The sequence below is a fragment of the Triturus cristatus genome, chromosome 7 (genome assembly GCF_964204655.1).
Source record: "Triturus cristatus chromosome 7, aTriCri1.1, whole genome shotgun sequence".
Classification (NCBI taxonomy): Eukaryota; Metazoa; Chordata; class Amphibia; order Caudata; family Salamandridae; genus Triturus; species Triturus cristatus.
The window spans coordinates 1,731,246,460-1,731,261,886 of record NC_140590.1 but is presented as its reverse complement, the minus strand read 5'-3'; the positions used below and the strand labels follow the sequence as shown (position 1 = coordinate 1,731,261,886).

The following is a 15,427-nucleotide window of genomic DNA, read 5'->3' as shown; positions in this document are numbered from 1 at the left end:
TTGTGTGACAGCCCAAAAGGGGGAGGAAAGACGCGGGGAGGCAGACAGAGACAATTGGGAAAACCCTGAAGGAAGGGGCCCAGGAAGGAAAGGGGAGTATACCCCTGACAGTGCAAGAACCCACCTACACCTAGGGAGAAGTATCCCTGAGTAAACATAGGTAGCACAGGGCGAGAGTAGGCCACCACACAGGTTATCCTAACCGCCTGTCCTTTTCTTTCTCCGAGGGGACGCCTGGAGACGCCAGCCCCACGGGACAACCATTGGAAGGACCGAGAACCCAGAGGGACGATCGACGGAGAGAAGGGACCACTTGGACCTACGGGAAAGCTTCATCCTGCTATTTCTGTCCTATGTTGGGTTTAATAAAGCCTCTTTTCCGCATCAAGTAGTCCTTTGCCTCTGTGGTCGTTCACAGTGGGTTTGGTAGGTTTCCTTAGATGTCCGCCGAGCACGGGGCCAAAAACCCAGGTGACCCCCCTTGCAAAACCATGTGGTTTTGAGATAGGCAATTTTGATGTCGCCTTACTATGTTTTGGGCCCTTGCCTGTCGTGGGTACTAGGGCCTCCCACATGAGTGAGGCACCATTTTTATCAGAAGACCTGGGGGAACGCTGTGTGGTAGGAAATTTGTGTGAGCCCGGTGATGCCACAACTTTCCCACACAAAAATGTGTGAAAAAAGTAATTTTGAAGTCTCCACAATACGATTTGGGCCATTTCCTGTGGCAGCCACTATGCCTGCCCACACAAGTGAGGTACCATTTTTATCGGGAGACCTGGGGGAACGATGGGTGGGATGAAATTTGTGGATTGACGTAGATTCCAGAACTTTTCCACACAGAAATGTGAGAAAAAATTGAATTTTTCAGCTAACATTGAGGTTTGCACGGGATTCTGGGTAAGGAAACGTTGGGGGATCCACGCAAGCCATACCTCCCTGGAAGCACACATGTGTCTAGTTTTCAGAAATATGTGGGTTTTGTAGGTTTCCCTAGATGGCCGCCATGCACGGGGCCAAAAACCCAGGTGACCCCCCTTGCAAAACCAGGTCGTTTTGATATAATTAGTTGTTGATTTCTGCAGCGAGAAACTTATGGCACAATATTGCAAGGCAAATGTGACAGACATCTTGAGGTTTGCAGGACATAGTGGATAAAATAACTTGATGGGATTCACAAGAGACATCACCATGTACTCCCATGGGTTTATGACAATATCTACAGTTGGTAGGTTATTCTTAGATGGAATGTGCACCTTGGCAGAGAGACTAAAAAAACAAAGATTCCTGCACAGCCATTTATTGCTCAAACACACACACATGCTGGTTGGATTTGGCACGAGGGCGAGTGATGGTTCAGTATATAAAATGTTATTAACAAGAGATATCACAAAAACGAAATGCACTGTCAATAATTAAATGGACAAAAAAATGAACCAGTGACTCGCAGCTCGTGAGCTGTAAAGCTACGGCAAGGCACCAACCGCTTTACAGGCCATTCACACACCTTTCATACGTGATACACACAAGATCATTCTCACCACCAGGCATGAAACCAGCACATTACAACATTCACAAAAAGGAACAAGGTACAGCCTGCTTCAGGAAGACAAAAAAAGACAAATATTACTGCACAGCCATCTAATCCTCAAGCACACACACATACTGGTTGGATTTGGCGCGAGGGTGAGTGATGGTTCAGTATATACAATTGTATTAGCAAGTGATTTCACAAAAATGAAATGCACTGTTAATAGTTGAAAGGATGAGAAACTGAACCATTGACTCACAGATCGTGAGCTGTAAAGCCACGACAAGGCACCAAACTCTTTGCAGGCCATTCATACACCTTTCATACGTGTGACACCTACAAAACCATTCACACTGCCAGCCGCGGGCCCATCACATTACAACACTCACACCAGCAGACAGCACCATTCAAGGGCCCATCACTTTCACATGCCCACATTCCTGACACAGCAACCACACAAGCTGATGGATTGCGTGGAGTGGCGCTTTGCTAGCAGTGTGTGTAGTGACCAGCAGCAAGTCACTACTCGCACACTGCCAGCCAAGCGCCAGTCCACGCACACCGCCAGCCAAGCACCAGTCCACGCACACCGCCAGCCAAGCGCCAGTCCACGCACGCCGTCAGCCAAGCGCCAGTCCACGCACACCACCAGCCAAGCGCCATCACATTTAGGATTTTTTTATACAAAAAAGAAAACACAAACAAATTGCAAATAGATACAAATCTACTAACAAAAATCTGACACTAAATACATTGCACTAATGCCAACCTTGAAACAGAATAAAAAATGTTAAACAATACAGGCCAGGAAGTTCACTTTACCACTCATGGATGCTCCCAAAAATTCTTATGCGTGTGGTACGATTTAAAACAAGCAGACACACACAGTCCAGGGTTAGGACAGTCGGGGCAGTACATACGAGTCTCCTTCCACACACCTCTTCGCCAACAGACTCTACATCTCCTAGTGGGAAAGTCTTTTGAGGTTGTGGGAGGAATGTATTCAGGAAAGTGGCGATCTTTCAATCTAGCCACATCCTCCACCACTCCAACTCTAGGAACACTTGCCTCTTCCACTAGAACAAGGCTGCCTATTGCAGACTCCTGAAACTTAGCAAAAGTCGTCTTTGACTCAGGACAAGAATCCTTCAACACAACAAAAGCATTTAAGGTTGTCAAGTGGAAAAGATGGATAGCCAACTTCTTATACCAAATGTAAGCCTTACGAAGAGCAGCGTAAGGTTCCAACCTCTGATCTACTCTGTCAACACCACCCATGTGCCTATTATAGTCTAAAATGCACACAGGTTTGCGCACTTCAGCAACCTGACCCCAAATAGTCACAGGTGCAATGCTTTCATCATGGATGGTAGTCAGCATGTAGACATCTCTCCTGTCTGAAAACTTCACAGCTAGAAGCTCCTCGCAATGCACTGCACTGTTCGCACAAGCTTTTGACAAACAAGTTATTTTGGGAAACCTTTACGGTTAGAGCTGATTGTGCCACAAGCAACAGTGCCCACTTTGGCCAATTCCCTGAACAACCACACACCAGTGTAGAAGTTATCTACATATAAATGGGGGCCTTTGTTAAATAATCCTCTACCAAGTTCCCACACAATTTTCTCAGTCACTCCAAAAGTGGACAGACAACCAGGGGGGTTAATGCTGGAGTCCTTACCGGTGTACACCCTGAAATTCGAGACATATCCAGTCCTACTGTCACACAGCAAAAACATTAGCAATTAAATGCCCCCTTTAGGAAGCGACCCTTGCCCAAGGGGTCGCTTCCATCACAAATAATGCCCCCAAAAGTAATTCCTGGTGGCTAGTGGCGTTTTCTGCCCCCCGGGGGCAAAATGGCTGAAAAAATTGCCTGATTTGCCCCCAGGGGGGCAGAAAAACATTATCAATTACATGCCCCCTTTAGGAAGCGACCCTTGCCCCAGGGGTCGCTTCCATTGAACAAAAATAAATCCCTAGTGCTATTGGGGGCCTTTCAGCTGCACGATCGTGATGCTGTGCGCGATCGTGAAGCAGAAATGCCCTGCAAAGAGACATCCGGGGAGAGGAAAATCTCTTTCCTCTCCCCCAATGCCTCAATGCATTTTCAAAACCCCACCAGGAACAAGGAAACCTACCTTGTTCCTTGACGCTCAGGAAGCAAATGGCTTCCCGAGCGTCTGGGACTTCCTGATGACGTCCGCGTGCGGTGTGCGTGCTGACGTTATGGGATTCCCATGGTGGGTTGGGGTGGCAGCGGAAACTCTTTCGCTGCCATCCCCCATTGTGGGGCGAAATCGGACACCCGTGGGCGAGAGTGAGCGCTTCCCCGGTGGGTGGGTGCCATGACAAGCTGGGCTCGTCATGAGCACACGTGCACTGTGTGCCATAATGAGTCCAGCTCGTCATCAGCATCGAAAGGGTTAATTTAATACAAACTCCTTTTTCCAAATGACTCTATCAATTCCTTATTTGGACAGAAGAAACGTTTTTGATAAGTGGACGTAGTCCAAGTAGACCTGTGATAGTGTTTTTAGTGCACCTGCTGTTTGTTTATATCTTAACCTTGGTGTTCTGCACTTAAGCACAGAACGACTTTGTTCGGTGAACTTAGTCCTGCACTGATGCACCGAACAGTAGCTTCTTACGAATTATGGGGGCTACGATCTATTGGAGAATTGTGGTCCTGCAGTGATAAACATTCCAGTGCCCCTTTTGCGGACTCAGTTGCCTGCCCCCAGCCCACTGCAGGGTCAAATATCTGCCAGATATAAATCCCTAAGTCTGCTTTGGTTCCTTTGCTCTTGAACAGTGATCCTTGTATAATGTTGTGTGAAATTGGTTTACTGGTTGAGATTGGGTGAAACCCTACTCAAGCAAAAACCACAATCATTGTCAGGGTGAAGTCACAAGCAAACCTTAAATTGGCCTTTGCTCAACCCTCAGGTAGCTAGGCACAGAGTAATCCGAATGAGCTCGGAGGCAATGTGTATTTGTGCAACACTTCAAACAGTAACACAGTAAAAACATACCGCAAAAATATCCCAATAATTTTGTATTAATATATCTAGACTATAATGACAAAAATCCAATCGGCAGAACCAGAGGAATAAATATCTCAATGACACTAACACCACAAAGCGCCAAATGTGGATATCTGGTTGTGCCACACTGGGACAAAGCTGCAATGCGAGGTTCTGCATCATCATTGAGGTTCCAATCAATGATTGCTTGGGATACGAGGTCCGTGGTGGGGATGCGTCATGCAGTCGCTGTGATACATCAATTCTGAGGGGTTGTAAGAGTATGATGCAAGAACATGCATTATTGTCGAAGGCTGCCGTGCACGTGAGATTTGCGATGCTAGGGCCTGCGCTGGGAAAGCTTTGCACAGGCCGCATCTGTGAGGTGGGCTGTGAGGTCGATGCAGAGTTCTTTGTGTCAGGATAACCATTGCAGCAGGGGCGATGCGTTGGTTGCTCAGGTCCACAGATGGGCTGGCCGACAACATTCAGGCTCACTTCCAAGGGTCCAGGACTGGAGTGGCACCACTTGGCAGGGTAGGACTCGCAGATGGCGGAGTCCAGGTGATCAGTTCAAGGTTGTTGGAGCCTTCTGTCCCCGAGGATCAATTCAGGAGGTCAGCCAACTAGCTCTTGTAGTCACTTTGGTGCCCTGGGTTCAACAGATGCAGGTCTGTCCCTTCTCACCCAGGCAACAGGGCAGCAAGTCATCACAGCAGGGCAGCAGTTGCTTCAGAACTGCAGGCCACAGAGTGGCAGTCCTTTCAGCAGAACAGCAGTTCTTCCTGGCAGAGTATTGACAGGCCCAGAAGTTTACTGAAGAGGTGGTGCCTGAGATCAAAAACTTATACTTGGTGCTCTTCGACTAGAAGGTGGGAGAAACTTCTAGAGGTTTCTCTTTGAAGTCCCAGGAATCCTGCCTTAACCATTCTGGCTCCAGACTAACTACAGGGTATATGCAGCCCTTTGTGTTGAAGCAGGGCACAGCCTATTGAAGTGTAGATAGGACTGTGTCCAGCTCCGTGCTCTCATCCTGCCATTGATTGGCCCATCTAGGCACACCTAAGCTCTCTATTGTGTGTGGCTATCTAGGAGAAATACACAAACGTCACATGACACGGGGACAGGCTATAAGCACCACAGGGCAAAGGCAGAAAAATGCCAACTTTCTAAAACTACAAAAAAGTGAAGCAATCTAGCTGACTATTTAATTTTGCTATCAACTATTCAGCAGACTCAGACCAAAATCCCAGATAAGATGGTATACATCATTTAATTATTCCTTATTGAAAAATTATTATACAGGTTTGTTAGAAGTACTCCTGATGGAGATGGGCAACACTTCACAGTTTACACAGTGTAACAATTAGATTACAAAAGTGAACAAAAACATAAATGAAACACAACACATTGGTGATTTCACAAAGAAAAACTACACAGTACAAAATCAAGTGAAGACACAACATACATATATCAATTGAAACTATTACCAGTCAAGGACAAAAGGCAATACAGTACCCCATATAAAGAGAAGGAGAATAATGGTTCCAAAATGTATATTCCCCTTTGCATCAAAACTAATTACCCCCATTGGATGGTATCCCAAATTTGTACCATTTAAATAAGTTTCACTGGTTATATGGGGTACTGTATTGCCTTTTTTGGTATAACTTTCAAAAACTGGCATTTTTAAAATATTAATTTAAAAATCAGACTTTATCATAAGAGAGGATTTTCATTATGATTCCAAAGACAACAAACATGAACTGGTTACCTGCTTCCATTTGGAAATTACAGCTTATTAAATGTAACACAGTTACTCCAATGTTATACAATGGGAGAGGTAGGCCTTGCAGTAGTGAAAAACAAGTGTAAGAGTTTTTCACTACCAGAAATTGCAAAACTTAAAATTAAATGTCCTACTTTTAAATACACTGTGCCCTGCCCTCTGTGCTGTCCCGGGCCTACCCTTGGGGGTGACTTGTATTTAATAAAAAGGAAGGTTTTGGGCCTGGCCAAAGGTTTGTTTTGCCAGGTGGAAATGACATTTTAAAACCGCACACCAAAGCTGCAATGTCAGGCTTGAATTGAAAGGTGTTTAATGGGTACTCAAGTGGGTGGCACAGTCAGTGCTGCAGGCCCACATGGAGCATTTAATTTGCAGGTCCGGGGTACATGTACACTTTACTAAAGAGGTTCAAGTAAATTAAATAGGCCAACTGGGGATAAGCCAATGTTACCATGTTTTAATGAGGGAGAACATGCCCTTTAGCACTGGTTAGCAGTGGTAAAGTGTGCAAAGTCCTAAGTCCAGCAAAAACGAAATCAGCAAAAATGGAGGAGGAAGGCTAAAGGTTTGGGGGAAGACCACCCTAAGGCTGATGGGTCTAACAATGTGTAGTTCATATGTGTAATTATTGCCGTGAAATATCCTGACTGTTCTGCTCTTCCTGCTTTAACAGTTCTAAAGGGAAGCCCGTTCTCCGATCAGTGTGGACAGGGTATACAAGGAAGCGCTGCTGGAGATTTAAAGGGCGGTGAAGTGCTGCCACCTTGTGACGAAGACTGGATCTGGTACCACATCAAGTGTTACTATTTTTCTGTAACGCAAGGAAAGTGGACTGAGGCCGAAGACGCATGCGCGGCCCTGAACGCCTCCCTGGCTCTGATTGACTCTCAAAAGGAGCTGGTAAGAGCTGTGACAATGTGTCATTCACTACGTGCCCCGTTCTCTCCTATTCATGTGAGCTATTGATGGGGATTTTAGCATGAATAAACGTTTGTGCACACATAGCGGTATTGGCAAGTGAATTATTTACTGTGCGTTGACATGTTTAATTGGCTGTAGCTCACAAGGGCTGCATTGCGGGATGGGTCATATTTCACTGCCAGGTCGTCTTTCCCTTTGCTTGAGAAACGCTGTAGCAGCCGCAGCGAATGATGCATCGTTTGCTTTCTCTTTCCCTTGTGAATGTTTATTTTACACAATTCCTAAAGTATGGGTTAATGAGCACCTGTCGAAGTACAGTTTGAGCCAAATGTATCTTATGTTGCAGACCGCTGAAGTCCAAGGACAGTTAGAAAGCTGGCATTGTGTTTATGCTGATGAAAATATTGCATCTTTCTGTTCCTCACCCAATTGGTTCCTCTTTGGGAATCATATGTAGGGGTAGTAAAATGTTATACAAGACTGATTTTAAACTAATACAATGTACACCTACAGCGGAAGATGCAAGAGATGCCCTTTGATTCTTGTTAGAAGAAGCTGTTCCTGCCTTTCAGAGGCCTCCATGCTCACCCCTTCACTCTGACTCCCCCACTCCATGCTCACCCCTTCACTCTGACTCCCCCACTCCATGCTCGCCCCTTCACTCTGACTCCCCCACTCCATGCTCACCCCTTCACTCTGACTCCCCCACTCCATGCTCACCCCTTCACTCTGACTCCCCCACTCCATGCTCACCCCTTCACTCTGACTCCCCCACTCCATGCTCACCCCTTCACTCTGACCCCCCCACTCCATGCTCACCCCTTCACTCTGACTCCCCCACTCCATGCTCACCCCTTCACTCTGACTCCCCCACTCCATGCTCACCCCTTCACTCTGACCCCCCCACTCCATGCTCACCCCTTCACTCTGACTCCCCCACTCCATGCTCACCCCTTCACTCTGACCCCCCCCACTCCATGCTCATCCCTTCACTCTGACCCCCCCACTCCATGCTCACCCCTTCACTCTGACTCCCCCACTCCATGCTCACCCCTTCACTCTGACCCCCCCACTCCATGCTCACCCCTTCACTCTGACTCCCCCACTCCATGCTCACCCCTTCACTCTGACCCCCCCACTCCATGCTCACCCCTTCACTCTGACTCCCCCACTCCATGCTCACCCCTTCACTCTGACTCCCCCACTCCATGCTCACCCCTTCACTCTGACCCCCCCACTCCATGCTCACCCCTTCACTCTGACCCCCCCACTCCATGCTCACCCCTTCACTCTGACTCCCCCACTCCATGCTCACCCCTTCACTCTGACCCCCCCACCCCTTCACTCTGACCCCCCACAGCGTTCACTGTCCTTAGCAGATAGCGCATTCCCTTTGAGGAACTGATTGTTCTCTACTTTACTTGAGACGCCTTAACACTTTTCTGCTACCTGCATGATTTCAATTAGTAACTTTACTAATTGTTCAATAAATGTTCATGGGTTGCAAATCTAATACTCTGTCCTTTTTGTAAAGCATGTGCCTGACGATATTGAACCGTATTGATTGTGATGAGTAGCCTCGGTCAGAACTGAAGATTCATCGGTGTGAGTGCAGTCTGCACCAGAGTTTGCACCACAATATGCGCGGTGCAAAGTGCTCTACGGCTGTGAACTCCCGGTTCTTCATCCAACACCAGTCCTTTTTGTACCTGTCCGTCCAGCCTAGACTCTCTGCTCCTTCGTTCTGTCTGTTACTTCATAAAAGCGCTCAGCCCTGGCCTCTCAAAATGCATCCTTCGGCTCTCACGCCAGGATGCCCCTCTCGAGGGTGTAAACGTCTGATATCCGGAGCTCTTCGGCTGGAGTGGGAAGCGTATACAATGCATGATGCACTTTTTTTCAAGAGGCGCGTTTGGGGCTCTACAGCAGAGGCCGACAGAAGAGTAATCTGGAAGGGATGTCGTCCAACGTAGGTCATGGAGGGCGCAGTCTATCCAAGATATTGAGGCCACGCGTGGGTGGGTAGGTAGATAAGAAAGGGGTCATTGCAGAGTCTGGTGAGGAGTCCACAGCTCTATAGGCCACGATACAGGAAGTGAGAGGATTCCCAGCCAAAGAAGCCAGAAGCACTTTTCCTAACATCGGTGTTAATGATGTGAAGGGCTTCTACTCATGATCACCGCGGGGGTAGAGGAGAAGCGTTGCAGGATATCTAAATATTCCTGTTTGGAGACTGGCTTCGGGAACATGTGCAGCCAACCAGCAGTGAGGTCCTAGTTCAATAAGATCCTGTGAGACCTACTGGGGCCATATTACACAAAGTGCCCGGGGGCCAATGGGCATTTGTGCCCTCTTTGACCGCCGTGCTGGCATTCAAGTCTGTGCATTGGCACCATGTGGAGCAGGCCCCAGTGCAGGTGCTCTGACACTTAAAAATATGTCAAGTTGGTAAAATCCTAATTGGCAAAATTTGAATTACTTATGACAACCTAGTACCCGGGGCCTGTAATTTTAAGGTCACTTGGATTGCAGCGCTTCTTGTGCCACCATTAAAAGTGACCAGGTAGAATATGAGCTCCGGTCTGCAACTGTCACAATAACTCTTGGCAGGGGTAAAACCTTCCTTTTAATACGTATGTCACTGCCAAGGTAGACCTTAAATGCCCATAGGGTAGAGTGCATGGTATATAAAAGTAGGGCATTTGTATTCAATGTTTGATATGCCCTGGCGCTGAAAAATCTCTAAAGTTGTTTTTCACTGTGGCAAGGCTGTATTTTCCATAGGAAAGCACTAGTTTACTTTATTACATTCAGTAAAGCCAGTTCCTTATTGTCAATAGCTAGATACATAATTCAAGGGTGTATTGTACAAATTTAACAAAATCCCACCTAATGGTAGTCAAATTTTGTCTAACTCTTAAAGAAAATGTGACTTTAGGCTTCTGGAGGTCTTTCTGATTAAGTATTCAACTGTCACCTGGGAGCCTGATCGATCCTGCAAGGAGGTGTGAACGGTTCCCAGGAAAGAGAACAAAGGGGCCTTGGGTGGGGGAGGCACAACACCCCTTGTCAGGAGGACTTGTGGGTCTGTGCTCCCAGAACTGGTTACACTTCAAAGAAGCCTACTGTACCTGGCACGAGGCTTGCCCCTCCCTTTTGTCTCTTTGTTCAGCCAGTCTCCAATACCAGTGGGAAGGGGAGCTACTGCAGAACTGGTTTAGAAAGATCTGGGAGGAGGGTTTGCCCATTTCCCTAGGTACACATCTGAGTAGGTCAGGAAGCTCTTCCAAGGGGAAGAAATGTTCTGCCATGTTGGATTTAGTAGGAGCAGCGCAGTGTGGGAATGTTTGCTGCTAGGCAAATAGGAACTGTTGGAGAAGTGGGTAGGGTTACCCATGGAACCTTTTCTCTGTTGGTTAGGGAAAGGCCAGGAGTCACTTCCCACCCACAAGCTAGTGCCAGGCACGCATGTAGCACCACTGGGTTACCTTTTTCAGAACACTACAGAACCCTTGAAAGACATAAGGGCTGCACCTGCTGTTGAGACCCATGAGGAGAACCCAAAGGGCAGGACCTTCTCCCACTTGTACCCAGAAAAAAGGAGTGAACTCCAATGATCATTTGGATGACCTCTAGGCAAGAAGCCTATTTTCCTGGAAGAACCCTACTGACCAGTTCCAATTGGACCTGCCCTGGACAATCCTGCCGGCTTCTGTGAAGTGAGGCCTGATCCCCAGGATCTGTTTGTGTGATCCTGGAAACCTTGATTAGTGTTTGTGTGCCCCTCCTGCCTAATCCTAATAGTTGGGACTTAAAACAAATTCCAGGAATTTTGCCTGGAGAACTATTGCTCGACCAGAGCTAACTTGCCAGTCAATCCACCGAGGGTTCATCACCTGTGGTTCTGACTTTGTCGCAGCTGCCCCTTCGGTCTTTTCTGCAGCAGCAACTCCGTTTCAGTGGCCCAATGCTGACCGGCATCTGATGACATCGAAACCTTTTCAGCCACAGCCTGCAGCCTTGCCTGGCTAAGGGAAATTTGATTTGCAGAAAATAGTCTAAGTTCGAATATAAAAATGGGCCCAGCGCAGAGCAGCATCCAATCGATCCAAGTCTTCCGGGATGCAAACTTTGGCCTTTTCCCACTCTGAGCTCTTCCTACCTTCAACTGATTCACCGAGACCTCATCCTTCATCAGCCTGTCATCAGTGAGTCCGTCTTTGGATCCAGTCTCTAGCCTTGCCCTCCTGAGGACTCTGCCGCCTTTAAACTTTTCTAAGGGTGAAGGTAACTCTTTAATCAGAGAGAGCCTGATCCATGAATCTGACCGGCGCTCCATAGCGGTAAGCCTTAAAACTTACCTTTCTCCTAGTCTAAGGCAACCAATTGACCATGGGTGGCGCTTTGGGCTTTTTGGTCAATTTTTATTTAAACCTTTCAATATTCATATCTCTAGATTCCCTTATTGGATTTTTGTCATTTAAGTCACTTTTTGATCATTAAAATATTCTCTTTATTTATAAATTGGAATGGAATATTCATTGTGTTGTGTTTTTACTTTTAAGCTCTTTTTGTTTTGTAATTCTAAATGCTATACACATTTTCTTAAGTTAAGCCTGTTTGCTCTGTGCCATTGCTACCAGGGGTGGAGCTCAGGTTTAAGTTATTGAACCCTTTACTCGACCTAGCAATAATAGTGTATTGCAAAGTCATCCTGTGCCCTGGGCACCCCTTAATGTTTTTGCCGATTGGTACTGGTAAAAACTGACTCTGATTAACCCTGGGCTCTGCCTATTTGTGCCCAGGGCAAGTGCTAGAGTGAAAGAGGCTCTTAGAATACAGTTAAAATACCTACATGCACAAGGGTACACTATGGGTTTAGGGTACCCCTATGATTGACTTGACCTCCACTATAATGGCCCTAGTACATAATAGCAAAAACAACAGATGATGGACAGAATGCTGAGCCAATCAAACATCCACCCCCCAGTCACAGATCTGGGTTAATTCCATCATTTCTTTGCACACCACACCATTCCAGTTTAGACCCAACCATATGCAAATCAGTCTTGACCCTGCTCCCTCTGGGAATAGTCCAGCCCGAACTGCCAGGCCAGGTCCTCCCTGGACCAGAAACTACCATCCTAGGACTGGTTTTGGGGTTTCACCAACCTCTTCAGCCAGGATAGCTTGAATCTGGTGGTGTGGTGAGCACGGGAACCACGTTTGGGCATACCCTTCCCACTTTTAGGGTGACAAATGCAAAAACAAGAGATGATGGACAGAATGCTGAGCCAATCAAACATTCACCCCCAGTCACAGATCTGGGTTAAATCCATCGTTTTTTTGCACACCAATCCAGTTTACACCCAGCGATATGCAAATCAGTCTTGACCCTGCTCCCTATGGGAACAGTCCAGCCTGAACTGCCAGGCCAGGTCCTCCCTGGACCAGAAACAAGCATCCTTGTCCCAGGATGCTTGTATCCGGTCCAGGGAAGACCTGGCTTGGCAGTTCGGGCTGGACTGTTCCAATGAAGCACAGGGTCAGACTGATTTGCATATGGCGATGTCCGAACTGGGGTGGCGGAGTGAGCTAAAGAATGATGATGGATTAAATCCAGATCAGTTGACTGGGGGTGAGTGCTTGCAATGTTCAACACTCCGTCCATCATCCCCTTTGGTTTTGCTTTGTTCGCCCTGAGTTGGCAGGGTATGCCCAGACGTGGGTCCCTTGCTCACTTTGCCACTGGATTCAAGCTAGCCTGGCTGATTAGCCAGAAAATGATCCCAGGATGCTTGTTTCCGGTCCAGGGAAGACATGGCTTGGCAGTTCGAACTGGACTGTTCCCATGAGGCACAGGGTCAGACTGATTTGCATATGGCCATGTCTGAACTGGGGTGGCGGAGTCAGCTAAAGAATGATGATGGATTAAACCCAGAACAGTTGACTGGGGGTGAGTTCTTGCAATGTTCAACACTCTGTACATCATCCCCTTTGGTTTTGCTAGTACATAATAGGGCATGGGGATTGAAACTAACTTTAAGTCCCTTGTATATATTAGGGCATGGCTGTTTAGAGTCCAGCATCCCTTTCTGCACTTGCATATGTGCACTGCTGAAGCCTGATGTCAGTTTAAAAGCAGCTAGGTTGCAGGACTGCTTTTAAAATGCAAATTCTGTCTAAACTCGACTTTGGAGTTTAGGGCATTTACAAATGGATTAACTATAATGTTTGGGCATATTAGGGACCCCCAGGGTTTCCCCTAGGTGTCCTTGGGGGAGCAGGTTTTTATAAGGAGGATCCTTATAAAATCAGTTTTATATGCCCTGGGTTGAGTGAAATTGCACATTTCACTCCCCACATTGTGAGAAACGGCCTCACAAAATCGACTTGTGCTAGGAGCACTGTCCAGTGAGGATCTGCAATATGTTTACACATTCAGAACCCCCTAAAGTATCCCCTAGGTTTTCTAGGGGTGGGGGACCTATAGATATGGGCAGGGCCCTTATAAAAGATGTTTTTATATGCCCTGGTGTTGGAAAATGGCTCATGTCATTTTTCCAATTGCATATTCCCTGCCACATAGGTTAACATGGCAAGAAGTTATTAACTAATCCTTCCTGCTAGGAAAATCCTGAAAATGTCATTCAAAGACTTCCTCAAATGGTATTGATAAATCCAACAATATGGTATTGTTGAATTTCTCCTCTAGTGTACAGACCAGAAGTTATAAGACTTTCTTGTCTGTAAGCCAAAATTCAGCCTTCCAGTGGTCTGTCCCGCTTGGTCAGAGTTGTGGATTAGCCATGCTCCTTTGATGAGATGATAAATAGCCCCTGGAGTTAGAAAGCTCTTCTGGGAGGGCAGGGTTCTGCTACATAAAAATGCCAGTGCAGGAGGAGGGGTTGTAAACAATATCCTTCGATGGAAGGAGGAGGCAGGCAGAAGAAACCAGTTTCATTTACACCTATTCTCTTTGAACCTAACCAGATGGTAGGATTAAGGAAGGAATGAGTAGGTGCATGGGGGAGAGACTAGGGAGTTTAGCAATCCTGGAGGTGTGTTCAGCTATCTCTTCTCTTCCTGATGGAAAATCAGCCATGCTCAATTTGAGAGAATTGGTGCTCTCTGGGAGGAAATAGTGCCACATTTTGCAGGATGTGGTCATACCCTGGGGTGTTGCCCTGCACCTCACTGGACAGGAGTGCCCTCCTGCTTGACCCAGAGAATTTGGAATAAGTATCTGAGAGGGGCAGAGCCTCTCAGATTTGCTGCATGAAACGTAAGAGAGAAGAAGACTCCGAAGTCTGCGCCGGCTGCACAATCCAGAACTACAGCCCTGTGGACTACCTTCCTTCAAAAGGTTATCAGCTCACCTGGAACATCACCACCAAGAATACTCAGCCTGGATTACTACTAGTGAATTTGTAATGGTTTTGTCTAAGTGGATTGTGGGAACTGAAGTTCCAAACTTTCAAGGACCATATTGGCACTTCCAGACCCTTTGAGTAAGTGTTGGACACTTTGGGGAACTTCAGGAAGAAGTTCCAGAAGTCTGGAGCAACTTTGGAAAAAAGCTCCATAAATGCACCGACTCGACCTGGCCAGCCAAGCCGGTGACCCTCAACCGCGAGAAAGCCTCCTGTCCCGGGTCGTCCTGCTGTATAGCTCCGGAGGTCCGACTTTCAGAGTTTGACATGAAGTAGGCTGAAACCCATGCTGGCGAACCCTCACCAAATCGGGCCTGGTGAAGAGCTTCAAGGGACCCCGCAAAAAAAAGCTCTGTAAAAGTTTCTAAGTCCAAACGTAGGAGAGGTGACTGGGACCAACCGTTGGAGCCAAGCTGCCCATCTGCAACTGCGAGCCGGCCTAGATCCCTGGTTTGTCCTGCTGATAAGCTCCGGAGGTATGATTTCCATAAGTTTGACTGGAAGCTCGTCGCAAGGCTAGCTGTCGAATTCTCACCGAATCCAGACTGGCTGAGAGCTTCAAGGGACTGCGCGCAGGGCTCAATTGTGGTTGGCCTGAAACTTTGACTTTGACTCGGCCTAGTGCGACCAGATGTCCCAATAGATGCTATAGGTTTCTATGTGCTATACAGTGCTAAATCTTTACAAATTCATAGCTCCTGTTCCCTACATTGAATTGTTTTCATTT

At 47.1% G+C, this 15,427-nt stretch overlaps 1 protein-coding gene across 1 annotated transcript in view; it reads left to right on the top strand.

The window, feature by feature from the left end:
• Positions 1 to 15,427, top strand: part of LOC146812921 (C-type lectin domain family 2 member B-like) — a 131,868-nt gene that overhangs the window by 96,804 nt on the left and 19,637 nt on the right. The window contains exon 3 of the mRNA XM_085619977.1: positions 7,020 to 7,246. Coding sequence (XP_085476103.1) covers positions 7,020 to 7,246 — 227 coding nt within the window. The remainder of the gene's footprint in view (positions 1 to 7,019; positions 7,247 to 15,427) is intronic.